Source organism: Alternaria incomplexa, assembly GCF_024043165.1.
Source record: "Alternaria incomplexa strain BMP 0042 chromosome Unknown scaffold_8, whole genome shotgun sequence".
In the NCBI taxonomy this organism is placed as follows: Eukaryota; Fungi; Ascomycota; class Dothideomycetes; order Pleosporales; family Pleosporaceae; genus Alternaria; species Alternaria incomplexa.
This window is the reverse complement of record NW_026249857.1, coordinates 1,551,329-1,576,938: the sequence shown is the minus strand read 5'-3', so window position 1 is coordinate 1,576,938 and position 25,610 is coordinate 1,551,329. Positions and strand designations below refer to the sequence as shown.

Genomic DNA, 25,610 nt, shown 5'->3' with positions numbered 1-25,610 from the left:
GATATATACGTTACTGTTCGTAAAAAGTCTTTGTTTAATAATGTGAGCAGCAAGCGCCCTGCCGGTATTGATAGACATTTCTGGCATGTACGACCGGTGTCTCGCAACACCTCGAAGAGAGGGTCGTGTGAAAAACAATCATCCTTGTTCACCCACGTAGCCGTTCGAGAGCACAATACACAGTATAGTGAGCGCATGTCCTACACCTCACTCCCCCGAACCAGGCTGCCTAAGCTCTACATGATTCACGCTACGTCAGCACAATGCCCTTCAAATGCCGCAGTATAACTTACTTATCAGATCCGAAAGCCTCGTTTGCAGCTTCTTCATAAGTTCCTCCAAGCCTTCCTTCTCAGTAGACTTCCTGTCAGCACGCATAACGACTTGCCATTTCTGTGATTGCGACAACTCATCCAGCGCGATGACATGTAAGACAAAGCCTTTGTATCTTTGACCCTCGTTAATGAGATCGATCTTAGTGGTCACGACATCGAATACGGTGCCGGGGCGGACTTGGTCGATGAACACAGCGCGTGCGTGAGAGAGGACCTTTTTCTTCAACTCGTTCTCCAAAACGATATTTCCGGGTTGAGTTGAGGTCATGGTTGCGGTGCAGTGTGGTGCAGAAGAAGTGTCTCGCAGATCGCTTCTTATATATGGTCGGGAAGACACCTCGTGACTGGTCAGTTTGTTGTACCCTGAGATAGGTCACGAAGAGCAACAGCAATCGCCTCTAAAGTGGAACTCGGTTTCCTTCCATCCTATGGATCTAACAGCCCATAGATCCACCACTCACCATCCACCACCCTCCCCCACCCTCCTCTACATCATCTTCCCCCTCTTCCTCCTCCCAACAACCCACCTATGCGCAACATCATAAACCGCCCTAGTCCAACTCCTCGTAATAATCTTCCCCTCAAACGTCCCACTAACCCAACTAAACAACACAAGCAACGCAGCACTCAACCCAAAAGTCCACCCAAACGCCTGCCAATAACTGCCCACTTCAAACTCCAGCCCCTTGAACTGAATGCTAAAATACCCCGTCATCAGCGTCACAGGCGTGAACAAAATGGTAATCTTAGCAAGCAGCAAAGTAACCCAGGTGAGGCGCTCGACCGAGAAGGATTCTTTGATGGCGATGAGGTTGAAGTTCATCATTACGAGGGACTCTTTTTGGTCAAGGCATTCGGATATTTCGGAGAGGGCGTACAGCTGGATGCGGTCTTTGAGGCGTTCGAAGCGGACGCGGGCGGCGGAGCTGAGGGCTACGCCGAGGAGGCTGTCGGCTTCGGGGACGAGGGGGCCGGGAGAGTCGTTTATTACGGGGTGGGAGGAGATGAGGGAGGCGTTGCCGGAGAGGATGTGCGAGTTCTTAAGTGACGCGAGGGTGGCTTCTTGCTTTTTGAGGACGCGCTCGATGATTAATTCGTAGCTTTGGTAGACGCGCTTTAGGACGGCGAGTTGGCAGCCGATGTGGTGGAGTTGGTCGACGTGAGTGAGATTGGCTGTTTGGAGCATTTCTTGTCGGAGTCGGTCGAGCTCGGCGGCGTAGCCGTGTTCGCGGCGGGAGATGAGATCGAAGGTTGCGCCCCAGTCTTCGAAGAGGTAGTAGAAGAGCAAGCCGGGGGCATCCGTGGGGCGGTGGGCTGTTTCCTCATCGCTGCTGCCGAGGCGTTGACGGATGGGTAGTTGAGTGAGCGCTGCCTCTCTTAGCGGCGTCGGTGCTTTCGTAAGTTGCCTGAAGACGTTCACAGTATTACGACGTGTGGTGAAGAGTACTTTCACGTCCTCTTTGTTTAAAGCACCGTTGACAAACGGGAATGGGTCTTCGGAGATTGAGATGACGGTTTTGTCTTCGCATAAGAGAAGCCAGTTCCATACACGCTTGCCGTGGGGCACGTCTCGAGTTCTATCCGAGATTATAGGGCGGGTGTTGGTTTCTTTGCTGCGCACGTTGTGTAGCGAGTTGTAGCCTATGCACATGTCTGCGTTACTGTCAGCGGAGCTCTTCAACCCATGGCCCATCTCTCTAGACATAAAGAGGAACTTACACCTCCGACCCTGGTCAACAGTGCTCCAATGCCAGACATCGTCTACTAGCTGGTAGTGACTCAAATCTCGGACCAGCTCCAGCTGTGTAGATTGCATCATCTCGGTCAGACCGATACTAGACTCTGAATCCAGAGCTTGCTCATTCGCCTGCTTCGCCTTTTCCCTGATCGAGTTGGACATATTCGTTGTTTGTGATTTGTGCGAGAACACAGATCTCAGTGTGGAAGAACTCTTCTTCATGCGCAGTGACGGGTTGTTACGTGGAGGCATATGATCGCTCGTCATCATGCCCAGCAGTCGTGGCGTGAAATCGAAGTGAGAGGCTAGCGTCTGGATCAGCTCCTTCTGGTTGTAGGGCTGCCAGATGTTGATCCATCGTGTATGTAGCTCAGTCGGCCGTGGCGATTCCAGCAGCTTCTTGTATGCCTTGTCGTTGAGGTCGAAAGCGCAAAAGGCATCACCTTCGTCTTCTCCGAAGTCGATACAGAAATTGCGGCTCCTGTGCTCTCTTGTTTGCCGGTCGAAGAGATCAAAGTTTCGGTCCACATCGAAGTTACGGAAACATTGTCGAATATCGTCGTTGCCTGTGTCTTGGTAGTATGGGGGCAGGTCCTCGGCAGGTGACGCGGGCCGGAAAGGAATTGCCATAATGAGAGAATGTGGAGTTTGTTGAATTGTATGCGACGTGGGTAATAGCGATAGGAATAAGCGATCTGTTTGGATGACGAATAGCTCCGAACATCTGAACTGGCGATGTGACTGCAGCTCGTGCTGGGATCTACGTGGTTATGTGTCGTGTGTACCTTACGTGCGAGGTCACGCGGTGCGGTTGAGGCTCATGCCGGCAAGAAGTCTCACCCATGGCAGGCTAAAAGGTTCACAGCTGCCTGTGCAACTCCACATATTTTACCATTCTAGTTTGTACCTAACATAAAGTATGCTCTAAAGGTACTCGCCAGGGCCGACGCTTGCTTGTAGCTGCGTGTATCACGACGCGTACCTTTAGAATGCAGAGTCGATGCGGCTAAGAGGATACAGACCTCCTCTAGGTATATTGTCTCCATGACAAGGTGAAGATAAAAGAGAGATACAAACCTGAGTATGATGCACAAACGCGACGACGTAGCTAGTTAGCACTGGAATAAACTTAGCAGCTGGGTCGAAGTAGTTCGGAGATGTTCGCGCATCGTGAACAGCAGATGATCGATACTTGGCGAACCGTCGAAGTAACACCGCCAGTTGATCTCGTGCGAGGATGGATGCGCAGGAAAGTTACGCAGCAGTCATGGCTTAGATGGAGGATGATGACCTGGTGTCGCGTGGCCTGCATCGAGATGGGCGGCTGACTAGTGGGGGTCGGAAGACGCGCTTGCCCCCTATTGGACGCCAAGCATGCATTCCCAGATAGGCAAGTCCTTGAAGGCATCGAAGACGGTAGGGTTTATCACAGTCAATGAGTTCAAGTTGAGTTGCAGCTCACAGATGACGTCAAACTGAATCCGCCCCAATAACGGAAGACACCTGATACATGTAGCAAAGAGATATAAGCCTCTATCGTCTCAAGCATGTACAGATGGCAGCCTGAAGAGGCAACTAGCGAACCCGTGGATTACGGTGGTTTTCTATTCACTCTCCCACATCTTCTGCTTTTCACCAACCCTGCCTGTAGAACGTGAACACAGTCCGGAAAAGGGAACTTATGGACAGCCGTCGATTGCAGAACCTCAAGGGTGAACTGGGCAGCTTATCCGCTAGGCCTTTGTACCTAGCAAGTGTGCTGCAGCGTCTCAACGAAGACAAGCTATACCATGTTCTCATAATGGTGGGGCATCATCGCGACTGCAGAATAAGGGTTCGATAGCTTATTGCCGTCTTCACATGCACACATGCCACAACATGCAAATACCCACGATCTACTGCTCCATCAATATTCCAGCCGCCTAACGCGATCCATAGCCTTGCTTCGGCCCTTTTCGCTCTGCGCCTGCGGGTAAACCCCTCGACTGCTATATCCACGCCCGGCGGAGGGGAAGAAAGTCGAGCACGTGCTCCATTTGGACCTCAACAGCGTTCGCCACGGTTGCTCCCAACGCGATGGTCGGCCCACTCGTTCAAGAAGCTGCAGCTTCGCAGAGGCCTACAGCGGCCGCGACGCCCACGCTCCCAGGGTGACGTTCTCATAGGAGGCGCGATGGACTGGCGCCATTTCCTGAGGTATCTTGGCCGGCCAGCCAATCATGGGAGCGCAGGACACCCACGGGATCCTTCTCACAGCGCTGCGACACAAAAGAGCCCACGCGACACCCCGATGCTGATAATGCACGCCATACATTGTCTCTGCCGTCCCTTTATCCCCTCTTTGTCGCCCTCTGACTTATTCTACGCGCGGGACACTGGCTGAAGACGTTCTATGAGCGCCTTTACTCCCATCATGCCTCGCCCAAACCTCCCTCCGACTCCCCAGCCGTCGACAGACATCACCGGCAAGAGCAGCGCCAATGCCCCTCAATTGGAGACGAGCTTCAACTTGCCACCCGCAGCGCTGGGTGGTAGAGGAAGTGTAGCTAGCTCCTCTGGTAAATCCGAAAATGCCTCAGACTCGTCCTACCGGCCACCTTCCCCGTCGTCCCCAGTCGCGACTTCCAAGCCCGGTCATGCGCGCAAACGCTCCCAGCAGAGCATCATCACTAAGGACGACTATTCTCTCCCGCCCCCGCCTACCCGATCCCGCAAGATCATTCAGATGAAGCCCAAGGATACCCAAGACACACCCAAGACCTCGTCCAAAACACAGGATGCGAAGACCACGACCGCTGCCACTAATGGTACCAAAAGGAAGCAGGCGGGTAACGCCACTGCTGCGGGACGTAAGATTGCAAGGAAGACGGCACATAGTCTGATCGAGCGGAGGAGAAGGTCCAAGATGAACGAGGAGTTTGGTGTACTCAAGGACATGATCCCGGCGTGTAAGGGACAAGAGATGCACAAGCTGGCCATTCTACAGGTACTTCCCGACACTCACCTACAATTCATCCATGTACTAACACCCCCAGGCATCCATCGAGTACATGCGATACCTCGAGCAGTGCGTCTCCGACCTCAAGACCGCCAACTCCCGCCGCGACTCCCCATCCTCAGCTACATCCGAGCTCCCGCCACCACCAGTCCGACGCATGCACGACGACGACGACGAAGACGAAGAGCAAGACGAAGAGATGGAAGACGCCGTATCACCCACCTACGTCGAGCCACCACCCGCCCAATCCAAATACACCTTCGCCCAAGCCTCACCCGCCATCTACCCCTCCGACCGAAGCGTATACACCCACTCCACCACCACATCCCCAGCCATCATGCCCCACGATCATCGCAACGGGCACTACTCGGCGAACCCCTCCCCCGCGCTGCGCCCGTCTGACCCACACCACTACTCGCTCGGGCCAGCTTCAGTCCGCTCCACAGTAACTTCGCCTTCGATCCACCCTTCGCCTGCCTTCAGCGCTCACACACCATCGGCCACACACTTCAGCAACCCCTTCCACAACGGCCCTCCTAGCACGGGTCCGGTAGCTGCGCCTGGCTCGTCTCATGGCTCTGTCCATTTCGCGTTGACGTCACCGGCGTTGAAACCACAGGCTGATCGTGAGGACCAGGAAGCTACTGAGGCGCTGATGATGTTGAATACCGACCGTCGTAGCTGGAGTGGGGCTAGGGGTATGAGTGTTAAGGACCTGCTCAGTGGATAGGTTGTGTGTATGAGATGTATGATGAGCGCTGTGGCGTTCAATGAGCATAGCAAAAAGGGTACTGGGTGGATGTCTGTTTACTGTTTTGGCGCTGGTGGGATTTTCTGCTGTTCAGCTCTTTGGAGCTATGCTCTTATGCTTTACGTAGACTTTGTTTGTGTTTACATTTTCTGGGCAGGATGAATGGAGGGTAATGGTGCGGACGACTCGTTTCATGTACGACAAAAGTTGAAGTTGCTTATCTTGATGAATATACACACGCAAGACGACTGGTACGATGATTGTTGCACCAATATAAAGAAACGAGTGTATGATTCTATTCTAGTCAATCCCTTCCACCTTCTCCACTCTGCTCACCTCTCTCTCTCTCTCTTCCTTTCCTTCCCGTCTTCCCGCCCTCCATCCGCTTCCATCCCCAGCATTCTTGACGACTTGTTCCGACCAAGAAGTGATCTAGCAGTGATCACTAACCTGGCTACCAAAAGGCTCGTTCTTGCAGTCTCCGCCACAAAGCGTGATGAACTGGATAGCCCCGCCGTTGACGCAGTTGAACAGGGCTTTGGCGCGCGCGTTGGCGTCGGTGGGTTGGCCTGCTGCGTCGAGGACTTGGTAGATGGTCGAGGCGTAGTCGCCTGGTTGTGTTAGGTGGGGACGGGAGGATGGGGAGTGCAGAGGGGCTATGGGTAGGGGTGGGAAAAGGGAAGGGGAGAGATGGAAGTTGGGGAGACGAACCCTGAGTCAAAAGGTTACCCTCGCAGTACGCATACCCAGCGAAACAGTTGTCCGCAACGACAGTGCTAGCCATGGTGGCAGCGGCGAGGATGGCGATCTTGGAGAAGTACATAGTGATTGAGAGTGAGGTGTTGTTCGTTGAACGTTGAGATAGAAGGCTTGCTGTTTGTGATGATTGAAGAACTTGATGTGTGATGATGATTCTCTACTATGTGCAAAGTACCTCCTTATATACACTTCTCCATCTCTTCAGGCATGCCATCTTGTCCAGAAATACTGTACGATGATGCTATTCGTAACCGCCGTGTCTTACAGCTTCGTCACAGGCGTCAAGGGAGGTGGTTTGCCTGGGGTCTTGCATTCGGGCCGTATGTACCATGGTAAGACGAGATGGGATGGGGCGTCATGGTCGCAGCGAGGATCTCTGCAGTATTGAGATTGAGATCGTCGTTGAAAGACTGAGAGTCTCGTATACAATTCGAGCCTTTGATGTTGATTGCTTGTTCAGGGTTCAGGTGGGACGGGGCGTAGGTGGAGGTTGTGGATCGCGATGTGGAGTAGAGCGTAAGACTTCGTGGAGAGTTTAGAGAGTACGCCTCGTTTCGTATCCACTTATTTACGAGTTGAGGTCGTACAGCGATGTTGAACAGGCAGGTGATTGGAATGGACTCGCGCAACAATTTCTCCTTTCGTGATGTCGGCCCCCAAAACCCACATAGCGATCGTTCTCGGGTCATCATCCCCTTCATCTTACCTTCAACCCAGCTATCTGAGGTGACCATTCAAGCATCACTGCGTTTGGTGCCAACTGAATGTCTTGACTCAGCAGCTCGCGATTCCCTATGAGGATTCAACCGGACGTGTAAAGATGGGCCTGCAGACGATGGAGTCTTCGTTAAGCCGGCAGCTTCCAACATCTCTAGTGGTCATACAATTCGGTCGAGCGTTTCTGGTCTTGTTATTTGAAGTGTGTCTCTCCTATCCTATAGCTTTCGGCACCTCTCCAGGTGTGATATGTTTGCAAGAACACATGATAAACGGCTTGCTCGAGCTCATCTCGACAGGCCCCGTACCTTGCGTCTTCCGCCATGATCACTAAGCTGATATCGGCGATTTCCCCGGACTCTTGCGCCTTACGCCCCGGGTAGCTCGATCGTAAGCATACGAGACCGACCAAGTCGATTGGCGCTTTGTAGTCATCTCCGGAATGAAGTAAGACCAATGGAGTCTCTTGTCATCAATTCCCCGCTTTAATAGACCTGTACGTAACAAAGGAGCCTTCAGCATCGACAATGGTAGGTCGTAAAGCATCGAACGTTGTCTCATTGAGCCGCTCGGACGCAGTCAGCATAAACGAAGCCGCTGTCGATCTCCCAGGCCGCCGACGCGCTGCCGCAACCCGAGTCCAGGCTAAGGAACATTGAAGGTTAATCATTGATGTGTCATCCAATGCTAATCTGTTCCGTCAGCTTGTCTTGAAAGTTGCTCCGATCTTACGGCCAAGCGCTTGGAGCTGGAGACGATGTACTTGGTTCCCCACAGATACTTTAGGGCTGCCTTGCGCTAATACGGGGCGTATTAGAACTTTTCATCTTGGTGGTCATGGCAAGACGTAGGTGGCATAGAGATGGAGCTGAAGGTCCCACGATCGTGCATAGAGTGCGCGGTAGTCGTCTGGAGGTGCCTTCTTTCGTATGCTCAGGATGCACCTTCCTAAGTGGTCTGCTAACACCGGTAGCTGGAAGGGACCGTGCCGTGCCGTAGGATCCGCATTAACGCTTGAAGAGAAGGAGATGTAGGATCTATGTGTCAACGACAAGCTGTGCCTGGCGATGGAGCGTGAGAGTTATGACGTGCGGTCGATGTGATCGAAGGTGGTCGCTGCCGCGGGTCAGATTCGGCGAGCACGATGGCTCTAGCGCCATTGCCAGATCGGTCGCCAGATAATTGGCTTTCGTTTTCAAAATCTCCCTCGTCGCATCTGTCGCAACAGATGTCGAAGCTCTTAAGTATTGGGTCCTACTGTCTTTACGATGAGTGACCATGATACTGGTTGCGGCGTTTCTCTGCGTTTCTCTGCCGGCAAGCGCAGGATCCGAGAGGAGAGCCGAGTCTGTGACGGACACTTGATACCTCTGCGACCTCCCGATTTCGATTTGACTTTCTCTTTTGCAGACTCTAGAATTACGGTCTGGCAGCCTGAGTACTGCGTGACCTTCACTCCACGTTCTGGTGTACATTGGGTTTCGGCTGTTGTCAGCATCATTAACCGTGGCATCATCAAACGGCGGTTTGGATATGACAGCCGCAGTAGCACCGTCTCCGGTGAACTTAAAGGTAACGACATCTCACCTTTCCGCAGAGTGCCGCTTCATCTTCTTCTCTCCTCACGCTCAGCTCCAAAAGACGACGCGATGTGACGGTCGTTGCGCAGCCGGCACTGTAGCTGCGAGTACATGAGGCAACTACGAATGTGTCCCAGTGCAGCCCCATAGAAAATGGCGATCGTTGACGATCAAACGTCAGGTAGGAGATAGGAGTGGTGGGTGTTTTCATTGACTCTTCCATTCAATTCTCTCGCTTCTCTAGTCCACATTTCATTCAGCTTCGCGATCATCTCAAGACCGACGGCGACGTCTGCAGCGAGGATACGAAGAGACGGCACTATGGAGATTATGAGGACTTATCCGACACTGATGGTATGCCTTATTTCGATGGCTAGCTCCGGTCGGACATACGATCGGTCTTTGCCTGGGTACCCAACGCATGAGCATCCACACCATCTGTTACGCCCTTTCGAGAGTCATACCACCTGGAAGGGCCCAAGGAGTCTGCAGATTGCTTGGCCCCCACCAAGCTTCCACAAGCCAGCCGGCTGGCAGGGGTCGGATTCCGCCCCGACGAAGTCCCGGTGCCTATTCAAAGCCGACGCACCGCAACCATCGTACGCACCGAAGGACTAAGGCCATCAAAGTCAGCTTTCTCGCATCATGCTCTGATCTCGTCAGAAGCATGCGACTCAACCAGTAACGCGCGCGGGTGGCCCCGTGGGAGTCAGAGCGAACGGCGCGTTTTTCCCCGCGTCGCTGTCTCGCGCTTTCGCTAACGCCGTTCACCGAGATCATGCCCCCCAAACCTGGCTTAGTCTTGCACGAGAACCTCGGGGTTAACGGACAGAAATATGTTCAGGGTGCGGGCAGCGATGGGGACTCATTTCGTAATCCAGCTGCCTGCTGTCTTTCTATTATATACCTGCGGCTGACTCCTGACGTTGTGGTTTTGCGCGCAACAATCGCAACCGTCTGGAACCAGTTCTCAAGACCTTCACAGTCGCAAACACCGCATTTGAGGATCACCATCGCAAGGAAAGCTTTGCCCACGGAAATCTCACCCTGATATCGTAGCGACAGCTACAGCGACCGCACAACATGTCTTCATCAACACGAGAACCATACCGCCAACATTCGAGGAGTAGCTCAGATACACATGTCCCAGACTTAGAAAAGGGCGACGCGGGACCAAACAAAGAGGAGGAAGAAGCTGTGGAAGAAAAGGTAAGCATTATCAACTTTTCACGACGCGATCTCCATCAGAATACTTCTGCTACGATCTGAAGACCTTGACGTCAGTGTGCGACTTGTTGCGCATGACACGGGAAGGCAATCAGGCTAAGTTATCCTGGCATCGGGTGGTCGGCTACTGCACCATCATCACCAACCATCAGTTTTGAAACACCCCGAAGAGGAGCTAACATTTTCAAGCAACCTCAGGAAACAAACGATGATATCGGCGCAAACCTCGAGAAGCATCTATCAAGAAAAAGCACAAAGAAGGACCAGCTCGCTCCAGAGAAATACCCCTTATCCGACCTCGACAACAACCTCGTTGGCTGGGACAGTCAAGATGATCCTGCGAACCCACGTAACTACACAACGAAAAGGAAGATCACACTCCTTGGATTAGTGGCCGCCATCACCTTCGTCAGTCCACTCGCCTCCTCCATCTTCGCACCAGGCATCCCATTCGTCAATGCAGACTTTGGCAACACATCGCAGCTTCTTGGATCCTTTTCCGTCAGTGTATACGTCCTAGGTTTCGCATTCGGCCCGCTCTTCCTCAGTCCGCTCTCCGAGATCTACGGAAGATACATCGTACTCAACTGCTCCAACCTCTTCTTCTGCTGCTTCACCCTCGGATGCGCGCTCGCACCTAATCTCGGCGGCCTCATCGGCATGCGATTTCTCGCTGGTGTCGGAGGTAGCGCATGTTTGACAATCGGTACCGGTGTCATCGCTGACATGTTCGTGCCTGCGCAGCGAGGAAAAGCTGTATCGCTCTACAGTACAGGCATCCTATTCGGCCCTATCCTCGGCCCTATCTGCGGTGGTTTCATTGCGCAACGCGCAGGCTGGCGATGGGATATGTGGGTTGTACTCATTGTTGGTGGCCTCTTGACAGTGGCTCTCTTCGTCTTCAACAGCGAGACGTACCACGCCGTGCTGCTCAACCGAAAGACTTTGCGTTTGCGGAAGGAGCTCAACCGCCCTGAGCTTCAGAACATCATGACTTACGAGAAGGACGCTGCTCTTCTAAGTCCTTTTCACATCCTCGGAAACGGAATTACGCGCCCGCTCAAGATGCTTACCCGATCACCCATCGTCTTGCTCTGCTCGCTCTACATGTCGTTCCTCTTCGGCCTGCTCTTCCTCCTCTTCACAACCATAACACCCGTCTTCATCCAAACCTACGGCTGGTCTCCCGAAATCACCGGTCTGGCATACTTAGGCATCGGAATCGGAAACTTCATGGGCATCGCTTTCGTAGCCAAGACGAGCGACGCAACCATCATCCGCCTAGCGAAGAAGAACAAGGGCGTCTATGAACCAGAGATGCGCCTGCCGCTCTGCGTGTTTTTCGGGAGCCTGATCCCGATCTCTTTCTTCTGGTAAGCTTGTCTGCCTCCTCATCCTAGTATCACTCGCTAACAACCCCAGGTACGGATGGACAGCCTACAACAAAGTCCACTGGATCGTCCCCATCATCTCCCTCGTCCCCTTCGGTTTCGGCCTCATGGGCATCTTCGCGCCCCTTCAGACCTACATGATCGACTGCTTCCCCCAATTCGCTGCTTCCGCCATCGCTGGTATGACAGCTCTGCGTTGTCTGTTTGGCGCCCTGCTGCCGCTTGCGGGGCCGACTATGTACGAGACTTTGGGCTTGGGCTGGGGAAATAGCTTACTGGGTTTCTTGGCTGTGGCGTTCATTCCTGTGCCCGCGCTGTTGTTTAGGTATGGAAAGGTTATTCGGGAGAAGTATCCTGTTAAGGTGTAGATGGAGAAGAGGGAAGTTTGTGTTTTAATATCATGATACCCGTTAATGTATTTGTAATGTTTTAATAGCGTTTGGGTGTATATTGAAAGTCATCAAGTAATCAGACATACCACATCGCCCCATGCGCTTTCCGCCTCTTGCTATACCAAGGCGCTAGCACACGCTAGCCATCTGTCACTTCCCAAGGCTGACACTCTGGCCCTCACACCTCCAAAGACTTCTACTCACCACATCCGCTTATACGCCAGCCCGCCTTTTCGTGGCGCTCAGATTTCGTGTGCGGCTTCCAAGGCCGGTTGTTGCCAAGCTCGTGTGCTTGCTTTTCCCAGCCTGAGTGGTGCTCACACCAATGGTCTGCTCATGTGGCTTGCACTGCCCCTCAGTTGACAGACAGTCTGGTAAGACGGCAGGCTGAGATTCAAAATACCGACATATCTATTAAGCAATGTTTCTCCGCTCAGCCTGATCATGTTGTTGCATTTGTGATCGTTGACATTTGTCACTGCCTTCGGGCTGTCAGTTCGAGCATCCTGCACACTTTTCATACTTTCCCCCGACGACCATCCAATTCACCGGTTTCACCCGCACAATGTCACATCGGAAGATCTAAGGTGATGGCGACGACTACCCCCAACCTGATGTCCTCAGGCTCTCCCTACGACGGCCAAGCGCTCGCCAACAATGAAATACGTCTCCTCACGATAACATATATCAACGGCTTCATACAGCTGCAGACACGTCGACACGAGCTCGCCGAGGATCTGGACTACGATGCGGTCTCGTATGTGTGGGGAAGAGCGCCGGCCTCAGAAATTGTTATATGCAACGGTAGACCTCTGGCCATTACGCCCACCGCACTTGAGATGTTACATTATCTAGATTGGTACCAGATCAGGACGAAATGGAAGAGGATATGGATCGATGCTATTTGTATCAATCAAGAAGATGAAAAAGAGAAGGGTACTCAAATACCCTTGATGCGCGACATCTACTCCCGAGCGGCAACTGTTATCGTATGGATGGGTCCTTCGACCCCCGAAACCGATGTCCTCTTCGCAGAATTTCAAGACGTCAGGAAAAAATTAAGGAGATGGATCACACTCTTTGATGCAGACCATGATCTTCGCGACCCTGTCCAAGACGAGCTCCCGCAAAATGTATACGCATTTTCTGAGGGGCTATCTCACCTCCTCAACCATGAATGGTTGAGGCGTCTATGGACGTACCAGGAAATCATTCTTGCAACCGAGGCGACGCTGCTTTGCGGTGGATCTTGGACGGACTTCGATAAGTTCCTAAACTTCATCATGGATGGAATGTACCGTAGCACTTATCTTTCAATCATCCTGGGTATAGAAAGAGCCGTTGAAGCTAATACCTCAATCGGATCCTGCAATTCCATCCACTTCCACCGCAATTCAACCTCCCGAGGACGTCAGACCAAGGTGATGCAATGTCGAGACGTTGCGTACACTATGCACAGATCACGTCATCGACACGTGAAAGAGCCAGTGGATCGTGTATGGGCGATTGTAGGGCTTTTGGAGAGCGGCCTTCGAAACAGCGTGACCTCCGAAGTTGACTACAGCAAACAAGCTCGGGTTGAACACTGGAAGACGTGGATCATGTTTTCCAAGGCTCTGATAAACGAAAATGGCGGAATGACTCTGTTGAACATTCCGCCTACCCTGGAGTCCAGACCCTCATACTTGCCATCGTGGTGCCCGGATCTTTCAGGAAGAGCGGCCTGCAGTATGAAAATTGATGGGGAGTGGAATGATGCGACAGCTGAACGGCCTGCGATCATTGGTTGGGCTTTGTTTGAAGAAAATAGCGAGGTGAACAGCGCAGAAAAAAGTAAGGCGATCGAATACCATGACGAATGTTCCATGAGTGCCGTCAAACATGATAATTTGCTTCGGATGCGGGGGTCTGTATTGGATACTATTGAAGAAGTCGTGGAACATGACGAAGTGCTTGGCCTCGGACACAGTGATTACAACGAAGATTCTAAACAGCACATGACTTTGCATGGTCTTGCTGTTGGTCACCATATGGATGCCTCAAATCTAGCTCGCCGTGTCTATCATGGGAAGAGCGAAGGCGTTACCGATGTACCCGACGATTTCATCATAGCGCTCTTTTTAGATGATCGGATTACCGAGGAAGCGAGAGACGCGTATCGCGTGGTATTGGCTGAGTTGTCGATTTGGCACTCCGCACCGGACTCCGAACCGGTAAAAGGTAGGACCCATGATCAGGCGCAGTGTGTAGGACTGGTGGAAGCAATGCGGGGACATACTTTCTTCAGCACAAAAGGCGGTCGCATTGGATACGCTCATCCAGGCTGCAAACGAGGAGATCAAGTCGCTACCTTCTATGGAGGAGAACCGCTATACATCATCCGGCAGCTAAACCCAACGAAGGAAGACATCGACTCGACTGAACAAGCATCCGACCACGTTCAGTATATGGGCGCTGCATTCATACCCCATCTCATGGAGCAACATCAGAGAGACGCCGCTCGGATGGGACCCGATACTTTGTTCATGATTCACTGAGAGCACTGGAACTCTTCGCTTGGACTGCATTGTGTAAGGAGGCCATGCAGGAGAGCAGGGCACAATGATGATGCGCCGGGGAAAGAATCAGACATGGCGACACAACCGTAATGGGCCAGCTGTTGTCAAGAAGAAGCGTCAGGACACTCATTACCTGCTGATGGGAAATTTGTCAAGGGAGAACCGTATTTCATATGTAGATGGAGGGTATGGCAGCGAGGGATCTTGTACACACCTTAGAGGGGATATATGACCACCGTTATCGACTTATCAACCCACTGACGTACACAAATTCCCTCGCGAAAAGACTTCAAGTTCGACCGTGAAGCCTACAAGGGGGGATATATCACGTACGGCATCAGACTCAGGGCATCTCGGTTAGAAATTCGCCCGTGTACAACTCTAGCGCTCAGTACTGACTCTCGTGCATGCAGTAGTCGGAGCAATGTCTGCGACTTGGAGGCCAAAAGGGAGCTCCTCACATGCCTGACCAAGTCACTTCCAACATGCCAAAACCACTATCAGATTTCTGCAGGACATAACCATGGTATCGGTATCTCCATTCAAAATAACCCCACCTACAACTTCCTACTCCTAACAAGCCCAGACTTGATACCCGTAAGCTCACCCCCATAGTTCGCACTGCCCTTGGCCGCAGCGCCCTTATCAAACACCTGCTTCATACTCTTGAGCTTCTTCTGCTTCTCCTTGTACTTCTCCTTCTTCTTGACACGCGGGTTCCGCACGCTCTTTTTGCGGTGAGGCGTCAATCTGATCATCACGTCAGCATCTATTCCAGGAAAATGGGATAAGTGGGAAAGAAAGGAGAGGGAAGAAAACATACCCCTTATTCTTCTGAATCTGGTAAGAAATCATACGACGCCCATCATCGCCAACGACTTCCTCTTCAATAACCTGCGCGCCTTGCTTCTTAGCGAGGGCATAAGCCTCCGCGCGTTCAAGCTTAGTCTGCTTCTTATCCTCTGAGCGCGCGGCGATCATATCGTAGTAACCATCCTCATCTTCAAAGTCGTCGCGCTTGGTAGCTGGCGCTTCATCAGCAGACGAAGCGCCATCGTCTTCGCCCAGCGCAACACCAGGACCAGCATCCTTGTGTTGCCCTCGCTTCTCGGCTTCGGCTTGCAGACGCGCTTGTCGGTCCTTGAGGCGTTCGCGGTGCGGGATGTCGGCGTCGCCGCCCATGTCTTTGCCAGCGGCGTCGCGCTTGTTTGCCTTTTGAGCGATTTGCGAGGTGTAGAAACGGAGAGATTTCTTCTTCTTCGCTTTCTCGGCGGCTTCGTGGGCGGTGAGTTCGGTCTCTTCGCCAAAGTCCGAGTCGTCTGCGTTGAGGAGGTTGAGCTTGGGCTCTGCGGTCTTCTTCTTGCGTGACGCCTTCTTGAGGGCGGCCTTGTCGGCGAGGGCGTCGAGTGATGCGAGGTCTTGTTCGGTCTTTGCGAGCTTCGCGGCGCGTCGCGCTGCTGCTTCTGCTTGCGCCAGTTCGGCTGCTCGTTCCGCCCTGGTCTTCTTCTGCTTTGTGGGTTTCTTGACGGTCAGGTCGTTTTCGAGGTCCTCGGCGCTCACGTCCTCCATAGCTGAGTCATCGTCGTCACCGGTCTCTACCATGGGATCCGCGATAGGGAGGTTTTCTATCCGCGTCCATACCTTTTGGCACTTCAGCAAGGTCTCCATAACTGGGTGTTCGTGTAGCTCAGCAGGATCCATTGCGATGACAGGCGATCCATCGTCCGTTGCAGTGGAGCCGAGTACAGCAAAGTACATGGCCATCGCTGCGAGATATGCGGCGCATGCCCGGTATTTTGTGACAGCCTTTGGTGTTGGTGGAATTCTGTCTGCCTTCCCCGACTTCGCCATTTGTGCCTTCAGTACCTTCTCGGCAGCCTTTGCGGCGGCGGCCAATTCCTCGTGAAGGGGCTGTAGTCGGAGGTATTCTTTCGAGATGTGCTCGAACTCGGGGTATCGCGTACGCATGATCTTCATCCTCTCTTCCTCGGTCATGTTTTCCGTGATTTGAAGTTGCGGCAGAACCTCTGTTACAACAGCACCACCTTCTGCATCCTTCTCTCCCTCCTGCGCCATCCACTCGTCCTCGTCGAAGCCGAAATCTGCCTCTGTCATGCTCTGTAGCTGCTTCTTTTGTATGCGCCTCGCTTCCGCCTCCTCATCCAACGCATCTTGCTCCGTTTCTATCGCGTCGGCGTTGTAGTAATCCTTCTTCGAGGTACCCCATCCACCAACGTCTTCATCTTCCTCGTCGACTGGTTTGCGCTTTCCCGTGACGTCGTCTCCTGATTCATCGCCGGTGTCTTGGTCGTCGAAATCGTCTTCATCGTCGTCGTCGCTGCCGGCGTCGAGGATTTCTTCGTCCGAGGCTTCTAAGAATTTGTCTATGCCCAGATTAGCTATCGCATGCCGTTAATAAACCACCACTCAACTAACCCTCTTCCTGGTACTTCCTCAGTCTCTTAGCCGCCGGCCCCTCATCCAGCAGTACCTTGTCGCGATTGATATGGAACTCGTCTTCTGAATCCGCGACGTCCTCGTACGAGTTGACAGCCATTCTGGAATCCTCCTCTTTTAGCGCTTTCGGCGCGCGCGACCCTCCGTTACCAGCCTTTCTCTTTTTGGCCATGATTGCGATATGTGTTGTGGCGTGGCGTAAGTGGTGGTCGCAAATGTCGCGCGGGAACTTTTTTTCGGTAAGAAGCCTTGGCTTTACCGCGGAGGTCGGAAAGTCTCCACTAGTGGAGCGGAGCTAAGCTGCAGGGAGTGTGCGTATGTAAGCACGCCGCATGTGAATTCGTGCGATACTGATACGCGATTTCATTGTACACCAATTGAGCATTGCGGTACCAATTCGTCCGCGTAAGCAGAGTCAGACATCAGGCGTCCGATACTTTCTTTTGTTGGAGGTATACAGTGCTGTTCCTCATGTCCCAACTGCTTCTCGGAGCGACCATCATCCTCTTGGTGCTCGTTGGAATTATTAGTGCGGACATCATGGGTTTCGCTTTCTGGAAGGGCAACCAATTCCCAGTGGAGGGCAGAGTGAGTATTGTATTGAATCCTTTACTATGAACCTATACTAACGGTGCATATAGACGGTCCTGCTCACAGGCTCCTCCCAAGGAATGGGCTGCGAAATCGCCCGTCTCCTCTCCGCCCGCGGCGCAAACCTCATCCTCGTCGCACGCACCGCAAAGAACCTCGAAACTGCCCTAACTCACGCGAAAGCTCATGCCAAGAACCCCTCGACCCAACGCTTCACCTACATCGCCGCCGACGTAACCTCCGAGTCTGAGAACACGCGCATTCTGAAGGAAGCCACAGCCTGGAATAACGGACGCGTTCCGGAGATAGTATGGTGTGTCGCGGGGTCTTCAGTACCAGGCCTCTTCATCGAGACGAGCACTGAGACGCTGAGGAGACAGATGGAGCTCAACTACTTTGCGTCAGCATATATGGCACACAAGACACTGCAGGCATGGTTTTACCCTGAGGTACCGTACAAGCCGCAAGAAAAGAGTTCTGCTCCGGAATTGCCTCGCAAGTTCATCATGACATCCTCCGCGCTCGCCTTTATGAATCTCGCAGGCTACTCCGCCTACTCCCCCGCCAAAGCCGCAATTCGATCCCTCGCCGACGGTCTCCGCTCCGAGGTCCAGCTTTACAACGCGGCGCGCCGCTCCAAGACGAGTAGCACCGGTGTGGTACCTGCACCCTTCGACGTCGATATTCACGTTGTCTTCCCAGGCAGTATATTATCCCCCGGTTTCGAGAACGAGAACAAGACGAAACACCCCGTGAGCTTCGAGCTAGAGTCTTCCGACCCAAAGCAGACTGAGCTGGAAGCTGCGACGGCGGCGGTCAAAGGACTGGAAGGTGGCGATTTCATGACTCCTACAAACTGGCTTGTGCATCTGATGCGTTATGGCTCCATGTCGGGTAGTCAGAGGAACAACGTGGTTCTCGATACTATCGGAGCGTGGATTGCGACAATTATCTGGTTGGTCATGGTGCCGGATCTGAATGGCAAGGTCTGGGCTTGGGGCAAGAAGAACGGTATGAGCGTGTTCAGGCCGAATGCGCAGTAGATGAGGTTTTGTATTGTGAATGGCATAGGCGTATACCCCAGGTGACATTATATTATCCAATTGAAATGTTAGATTCGCGATCAGCCAAGAACCCCCAGGACTCTCCAGAAAAGGAATCCATCCACTCCGCTCGTGGAATGATGTCTGGCATGTTGTACCCAGGCTGATAAGATCGCAGTACATGTGCCGGTACACGTTCAACGATAGCATACTCGCCCTTGACAAAGCAGTGCCATGGAAATGGAGTCTCGAACTCTAGTGCGTGTGCATAGCCAGGTTCAACATCTTCTATATCCTCGAGATCTACCGGGACGCCAATGACCAGAACGTCTAAGCTAGGACACCAACCACGCGCATCGAGGTATTGGAAGAAATTGCTGGCAAATACCTCTGGTTGGAGCTCTGGCTCTTCCATGTATGTGTCGCGATTGAAGATGTCAGGATCGTATGTGAACAGAATTGAGCGCAACTGCGTCATCTGCTCGAAACAGTCCTATGATCGTCAGTCATGTTGCTCCAGTGCGTGAAAGAACCCTGCTTGCCAGAAACTCTGCATACTCCTCGTGTCTGTCTTCTTCCCCTTCGTCTTCGTCTTCCTCCCCTTCGTCTTCGTCTTCCTCCCCTTCGTCTACTTCCTCTTCGCCTACTTCCTCTTCGTTTTCTCCGTCTCCGTCTTCTTCCCCTTCGTCTTCTTCGTCTTCGTCTTCGTCTTCTTCGTCTTCGTCTTCGTCTTCTTCCCCTTCCCATATGGAAGCTTCCATGACATCCTTAGAGATTGGTAAGCGAAGATGTTCCACGTTCTGGCATATCGAAAGTAGGCGCGATAAATGATCGTTCCAATCGCCGAAAGGAAACCAAGTGTATCGATGCTGAACGCCGAGACTCTTTAATCCAGGGCCCCTGCGCTCGATCATGCGCCAGAATTTGTCTAGTTCATGTTCGTAGCGACAGACGAGATGCAGACTAGTAAGGTTTTCGCAGCATTGAAGAAAATCTGAGAGGGAATCCCTGTCATCAATGGTAGCATACACACGCTCCAAAGCAGGGGTTCTGCTATTGAGGCTAGACAACCACTTGTCGTAAAATTTGGCGTTCTCACAATTGTACAACGCAAGAGTTTTGACGTTGCTGAAATCGATAGTGGCTGCCAAGCAGCACCAAATCTCGTGAGCAGCATTGACGTTGTATAACTTCAGATGGGGCAACTTCAAGAGTCTGCTTTCCGAGTCGGCGGATTCGTGTACATTGTGGTCGTGTCCCTCACCGGCGGCCCGAAAGCTTGTGAGATCTATACTCACCCACTCGAGGCAACGGAGCTGCAGATGTTGCAATTCTCGTTGACTACTCTTGAGCAGATGAAAGATGTCTTTTCGGAGACTTCGGCTGGCAATGAATCTAAGTTTGCCTAGTGATCAGTCTCTATAGTAACTTATGGTGAGATGAACTAACCTGAAGGCATGAAGCTGATTCTTTGGAAGCATGGAGATCAAAAGATGCATCAGCACGTCTCTTGCATCAGCCGCACTAACCAGGTGCAGATGGTTCGGCGGTGGTGCATCATCCCCTGGATCACATAACTCATCTTCGAAAGATAAGCTCCTGATGTGACGCAGGTGGTAACTGGCCCCTGCAGCAATGCATTTGAAGAATCTTGTCAGGCCTTCCTCCCGAGTGTGTAAGTAGACAGTATGGTACAGTCGCGGTAAACTGAGGTTGCGCAGGTGTTTCGACGTCAGACAAAGAGATATAAGGTCGCGTTTCGTATCAATGTATCAGAGTATGAGTAGCTGGACCTCGTTCGAAAGAGACTCCATGACGCGTTGAGATAGTCTGTAGGAGAGAGATTTTGCGGGAAGTCGCGATGTGGACGCGACGCGCTGTTCCACGTTATTCGCGTTGCCCCGCTGCTTCAGGAAGCCGCCAGGGGTCCCCAGCACGACGTCACGTGAGACAACTTTGCCCCTCATCCGACCACTTCGCACTCCCATTGCACAACCAATCCTCCATCACCACTCATCGCAGCATGGATATTCACGCACTCAATATCCGCCTAAAAGCCGAGCTTGTCGACGATTCCAAGCGCATGATACTGGAATATATGCGACTTCTGCGTTGAACAGCACAGCGCCAAACAGAAGTTCGTTGTTAGCTGATCGCATTTCCCAGCTTTCGCTCAACTCGGATTTGAAAGCGCTTTGCTTAGCTTCGAAGGACTGGAATAACATCGCTACGGAGTACCTGTACCGAAAGATCGTGCTACAGAACAGTGCATATGCTCGCGATGAGCGGCTGCCGAACTAGCTCTTTCCGGGCACTGCCACTGTATCCCGGCGATGCCTTGACATCGGCGCGCGAAAGCACCTGATACACACGCGGTGTCTGAACCTACGAGAGGACACACGACATGAACCAGGGTCTGGCTCAGCTAACAATTTAGCCTCCGGTAACTAAGCTGTCTCTGTCCATGTGCAGATATCAACCACTGCAATACCTGTCCAGTTCATCCAAACTGCGGAATCTTGTCTACTTCGGACTACGGAATAACGACAATTTCGACATTTCTGTGAACGAAGACGGTAAAACGCTGGTGACACGGAACCAGATCTTCGGCACTTTTGGCTCCACATGTGTGAATTCCAAAATCTGTCTTTAGACTCGATAACACAGCGCGCTTTCTAGGAACTTATCGAAAAGCCCAAGAAGCTGAATATGCTACATCTTTACCAAGGCTGCAACATCAAAGTCCCCATTTTCCTCCTCTCTGCCTGAAGTGGATGCTAGCGACATCCTGCACCAACTCGCGACACGGTTTTTTCAATGGACACATACACAATGTCCCTCCCTCAAGATGCTCATAATCGCGCCATATTCAGCGACTCTTCATTACGGGGAGGCATATCCTGAGCCGGACGGAAGGAACGCAAGTTCAGAGTTCTCATACAAAATAGCGGAGAATCCAGCGCAACAGTGTTTCTCAAAGAAGGTTGTAGAGCTCGACGATGGGACCTCCCAAATCGAAGCGATTAGATGCACTCAAAGTCGACCTCGAGCGGACTTTCCAGAACTGTATATATTTGATTACGATACCGACACTCTGGTAGCAGATCGACTGGCCTAAGAGGTTGTATACCGTGCAATGATTTTGCTTCGAGCCAGGAAGCGAGTGAGCCTGTTTCTGGAACAAGATTTCGCCTCTCAGGCCCCCAGTCCCATACGTGGAGTTGAGCATCTACCTCGGCGGATGCAGCTATAGAAGACGCGCAGGGGCTCCAGCGTTGACCATCACATGGAATTGAACCAAGTCAGATTTGCTAGCGTGGAGTGCCCTGAACGTAAACACGGCTCGGATGCGTGTCATGTCCAGTCTCCCGGACCTGCGGACTCATGGGACCGGCGCTACTATCGACGATCACGACGATCATCCAGAGGACCGTCGTCTCATTACTTGCGTTAGAAGATCAATACGACCGAGACAAATGCCGATATCATGGTATTTCCAGAGCTGCATCCAGGTGCGTGAAAAGACTGATTGACGGCTCACCAGCAGAATCCAATAGCGGTTCTCCGGAAGCGAGCCGCTGGACCCTTGCCCCAGAACCAAGTGGAGCTGCGAACCGCGGGGACAGACGGATGCGGAGACTACACAGAAGGGAGCTGCTATCCCGAGGCTAAAATTACGGCATGAAGTCGCCATGCTCATCGCTCATGCCACCGAAAGGTTAATTCCCGTACAGACGAGGCATCTCAACCGCACCGAATCATTCACCTGCACCCATGTTCAAAGGGTACCCCATTGTTTGACCCCACAAGCGCGATTTAGATCCACTGCAGATCAATGGTTTCCAGATGCATCTACGTTGGACAACATCGCTGACTGCCGTTGCTGTATATATGCGCGTAAGCGCGCGTTGATTGCACGCCTTCAATTGAAGAGCGCCGCAATAAGTTCTGATTCGATTGCAGATTCGATGCTTACCGGGCATAATGCAAGTATTGCCACGCGAGATCTCTTGGTGCGCAGCTATATTAGTCGAGCGTTTAGATCGTACCGGCTTGGCTAGCTGAGGCGCATTGGTACATACACGAGCCGCATACCGGATGTGAGCCCGCGTGCAGCGTTTCGCTACGGCAGTTCTGCCAGCCTCGCCAACATCAACAACGTGGCAATCACGAGATTCAAGTTCCTGAGATATCTGGATTGTGGCGAAAAGAATAAGCCATACAAGCACCGTTGTCTTGGCGGGCAGTCTACCAGGGCCCCAAGATTATCCGGGTGAATAGGATCGCCGCAAACACGCCAACTCATTTGTGTTTCCCAGCGGCCCGGTACCGACGATGTGTTCTAGTGCGAATTAATTACCTCTTGGGGCTCTACTGCCGCTGTTGAGTGCGGCTCGGATTTCCAGGTACCCTGGGTCTGGAAGACGGTACGCAGACTAGCAGTACTACCTCTTGCGCTCTGCTAGTATTAGGCCAATCTTAGAGCATGAGTGTTTGCTGCAGGGCGTACCGCGTTGCTAATGACAAAGGCTAGAGCTTCTCCGAGATTGTGCGCTAGGCTAGCTAGGGAACTGCGAAGCGTTTGTAGCTATGACTGAGATAAATAGACGGCAAGCCCATGGGTACCTTGCGGTCAGTCGATCGACTCTGTATACCCTCCTGCCTTCGTCAATATGGGTCGCTTCTCGCTATTCGCTCCTCTCCTGCTGGCGGCAAACGGTGTCTTGGGCGCCAAATGGATTGGCGAGGTCAAGAAGGTGGATGGCGTTGACTACCAGTGAAAGCAATATACGCTCTTCAATCCATTGAAATGTATGCTGATTATTGAACTCCAGGCAAATGCTACTCCGACAACTCTTGCTGGCCAACCAACAAAGACTGGTCGAAGCTCAACCAGACCGTCTCTGGCGCACTACAGCTCGCCATCCCACCAGGCGCCGTTTGCTACACCAACTTCGGAAACGGAACTAGCGTCTACGATGCGGCGAAGTGTGCGGATACTCAAGCTAACTGGGCAAATGAGCAATGGCTGTATGAGCATCTTTCCCGGGAGATACAGATGACGAAGCTAATGCAATGCTAGAACTGACCACCCCATTGCGGAGCTCTGGCCGTTCAAAACCAACAACACATGCATGCCGACGGACGACCCCTCGGGTAGTTGCACACAAGGCATGTACGGCAAGTACGTCATTATGGCGACTACAAGGGAACAGATTAAGGCGGGTGTGGACTTTGCACGAGAGCGCAACCTTCGTTTGATCATTCGTAACACTGGTCACGACTTCATGTAAGACAATCTCTTATCTCTTGAAGCACGACGGAACTGACAGAAGTACAGGGGCCGTTCGACCGGATACGGTTCACTCATCATCAACACCCACAGCTTCAGAGACGTCAACTTCCTGAAGAAGTACACTGGACCTGGGAACTGGAAGGGCACTGCAGCTATTGTCGGCGCTGGTGTCCAAGGCCGCGAGCTATTCCGACAGTGCTTCAACCAGAGCCCCAAGGTAGTCATCGTTGGAGGCGAGTGCCCAACCGTCGGCTGGGGCGGCGGCTACATCCAAGGAGGCGGCCACGGCCCACTAACCGGCATCTACGGTATGGGCGCCGACAACGTCCTCTCCTTCGATGCCATCACCGCCGAGGGCAAATACGTAACCGCCAACGCGAAAGAAAACTCCGATCTCTTCTGGGCTCTCAAGGGCGGCGGCCCCAGCTCCTTCGCCGTCGTCGTCGCCATCACCGTCAAGACCTTCCCTGAGGTCCCCACCGCCGGCACTATCCTCAACATCAACTCAACCCACACCAACGACACCGAGCTGTTTGCCAAGGGCGTCCACATCTTCCACAACCTCGCCAACCACTACAGCTCGCACGGCATGTTCGTCTACTTCGAAGTAGGCCCCGGCCCCCAACGCCTGCACATCGCGCCCTTCGTCGGCCCCAAGATGAACAAAGAACAACTCGAGGCAGTCATGGCACCCCTCTACTCACAACTCGACGCCGCCGGCGTCCCCTACGACACCCACACCAAAGCCTTCCCCACATTCTTCGAATTCTACATCGACATGTTCGAAGACGAGCCCCCGAACCAACAATCCATCGTCGGCGGCCGTCTCTTCACTCAGTCCGACATCACGGCCCATGGCGACGAAATCGCAGATGCGCTCATCTACGCCGCGATGCCTGAACCCACGCAGCTCGGCTTCAACGTCGGGCATATTGTTAACCCCGGCCGTGCGTATCCCGTCGTCGACAACGCTATTCATCCCACCTGGCGCAACGCCAGCTCCTTCGTCATCACGAATGTGCTTATGACGGGGACGGAGCCGTGGGAGGTTAAGAAGGAACGCGAGAACTTCAACACCAATGTTCTTGGTAAGAGGTTGAGGGATGTGAGTCCTAATGGGGCGAGTTATGTGAACGAGGGGGATTTGAATGAGCCTAACTGGCAAGAAGCGTACTGGGGCAGTAACTATAAGAGGTTGTTGCAGATTAGGCAGAAGTGGGATCCGGAGGGTGTGTTTTTTACGGAGACGACGCCGGGGACGGAGAATTGGAGTGTGCTGGATTATGGGACGAAGCTTTGTAAGAAGTCGTCTAAGTAGACTTAAGCGTTCTTCCCTCTTTTAATAGATCAATTTTTTCCGATACCCATTCTTATCGCTCGACTTGAAAATGCGATGATGCGCACTTGATTGCTTGTCGTTGTGCAAGTGTTGTGTGAGAGGCCCTTGAAACCGCCCCTCATAAGCCGGAAGATGAGAGGTGACACATTAAGATCTACCCAGGCAATGCCTGTCATATAGTAGTGCTTATGAATGATCGCCTTCGGTCGCTTTTACCTGCCGGCAGTGCGCGTACCGTGTGGCCACATCTCAGCCACAGCAGTGGCGCAAGGGCAGTGACAACGCGCTTTGAGATGGAAGACAAAACATTTGGATAGCTGGAGATGCGTCAAAAGCGCGTTTCGGAGTCTCTTACGCGTCCAACAGTGTTTCCTTACCGTTTGGTGCCAACGTGGCGTGGTGAGACAAAGCTGGGGAAGGGCGGGAGCGATGACGAAA

The 25,610-nt window shown here is 52.7% G+C and overlaps 7 protein-coding genes across 7 annotated transcripts; 4 read left to right on the top strand and 3 right to left on the bottom strand.

The window, feature by feature from the left end:
• Window positions 1–822: 822 nt before the first annotated feature.
• On the bottom strand, window positions 823–2,703 carry J4E90_006318 (uncharacterized protein; the record flags this gene model as incomplete). Its single annotated transcript, XM_051435865.1, has 1 exon — window positions 823–2,703. One exon carries the CDS (start codon window positions 2,701–2,703, stop codon window positions 823–825), a length of 1,881 nt encoding a protein of 626 aa, XP_051290723.1.
• Window positions 2,704–4,486: 1,783 nt separating this feature from the next.
• On the top strand, window positions 4,487–5,801 carry J4E90_006317 (uncharacterized protein; the record flags this gene model as incomplete). Its single annotated transcript, XM_051435864.1, has 2 exons — window positions 4,487–5,059; window positions 5,109–5,801. 2 exons carry the CDS (start codon window positions 4,487–4,489, stop codon window positions 5,799–5,801), a joined length of 1,266 nt encoding a protein of 421 aa, XP_051290722.1.
• A 453-nt stretch (window positions 5,802–6,254) lies between these two features.
• J4E90_006316 (uncharacterized protein) lies at window positions 6,255–6,645 on the bottom strand (the record flags this gene model as incomplete). Its single annotated transcript, XM_051435863.1, has 2 exons — window positions 6,255–6,433; window positions 6,534–6,645. The coding sequence occupies 2 exons, from the start codon at window positions 6,643–6,645 to the stop codon at window positions 6,255–6,257; spliced, it is 291 nt and encodes a 96-aa protein (XP_051290721.1).
• A 3,316-nt stretch (window positions 6,646–9,961) lies between these two features.
• J4E90_006315 (uncharacterized protein) lies at window positions 9,962–11,864 on the top strand (the record flags this gene model as incomplete). The annotated part of the gene is made up of 3 exons (XM_051435862.1): window positions 9,962–10,087; window positions 10,295–11,478; window positions 11,528–11,864. 3 exons carry the CDS (start codon window positions 9,962–9,964, stop codon window positions 11,862–11,864), a joined length of 1,647 nt encoding a protein of 548 aa, XP_051290720.1.
• A 3,139-nt stretch (window positions 11,865–15,003) lies between these two features.
• Window positions 15,004–17,075, bottom strand: J4E90_006314 (uncharacterized protein; the record flags this gene model as incomplete). Its single annotated transcript, XM_051435861.1, has 3 exons — window positions 15,004–15,196; window positions 15,270–16,830; window positions 16,883–17,075. 3 exons carry the CDS (start codon window positions 17,073–17,075, stop codon window positions 15,004–15,006), a joined length of 1,947 nt encoding a protein of 648 aa, XP_051290719.1.
• A 299-nt stretch (window positions 17,076–17,374) lies between these two features.
• J4E90_006313 (uncharacterized protein) lies at window positions 17,375–18,537 on the top strand (the record flags this gene model as incomplete). The annotated part of the gene is made up of 2 exons (XM_051435860.1): window positions 17,375–17,491; window positions 17,545–18,537. 2 exons carry the CDS (start codon window positions 17,375–17,377, stop codon window positions 18,535–18,537), a joined length of 1,110 nt encoding a protein of 369 aa, XP_051290718.1.
• Window positions 18,538–23,155: 4,618 nt separating this feature from the next.
• J4E90_006312 (uncharacterized protein) lies at window positions 23,156–25,151 on the top strand (the record flags this gene model as incomplete). Its single annotated transcript, XM_051435859.1, has 4 exons — window positions 23,156–23,186; window positions 23,373–23,568; window positions 23,621–23,827; window positions 23,879–25,151. 4 exons carry the CDS (start codon window positions 23,156–23,158, stop codon window positions 25,149–25,151), a joined length of 1,707 nt encoding a protein of 568 aa, XP_051290717.1.
• Between the last annotated feature and the right edge of the window lie 459 nt (window positions 25,152–25,610).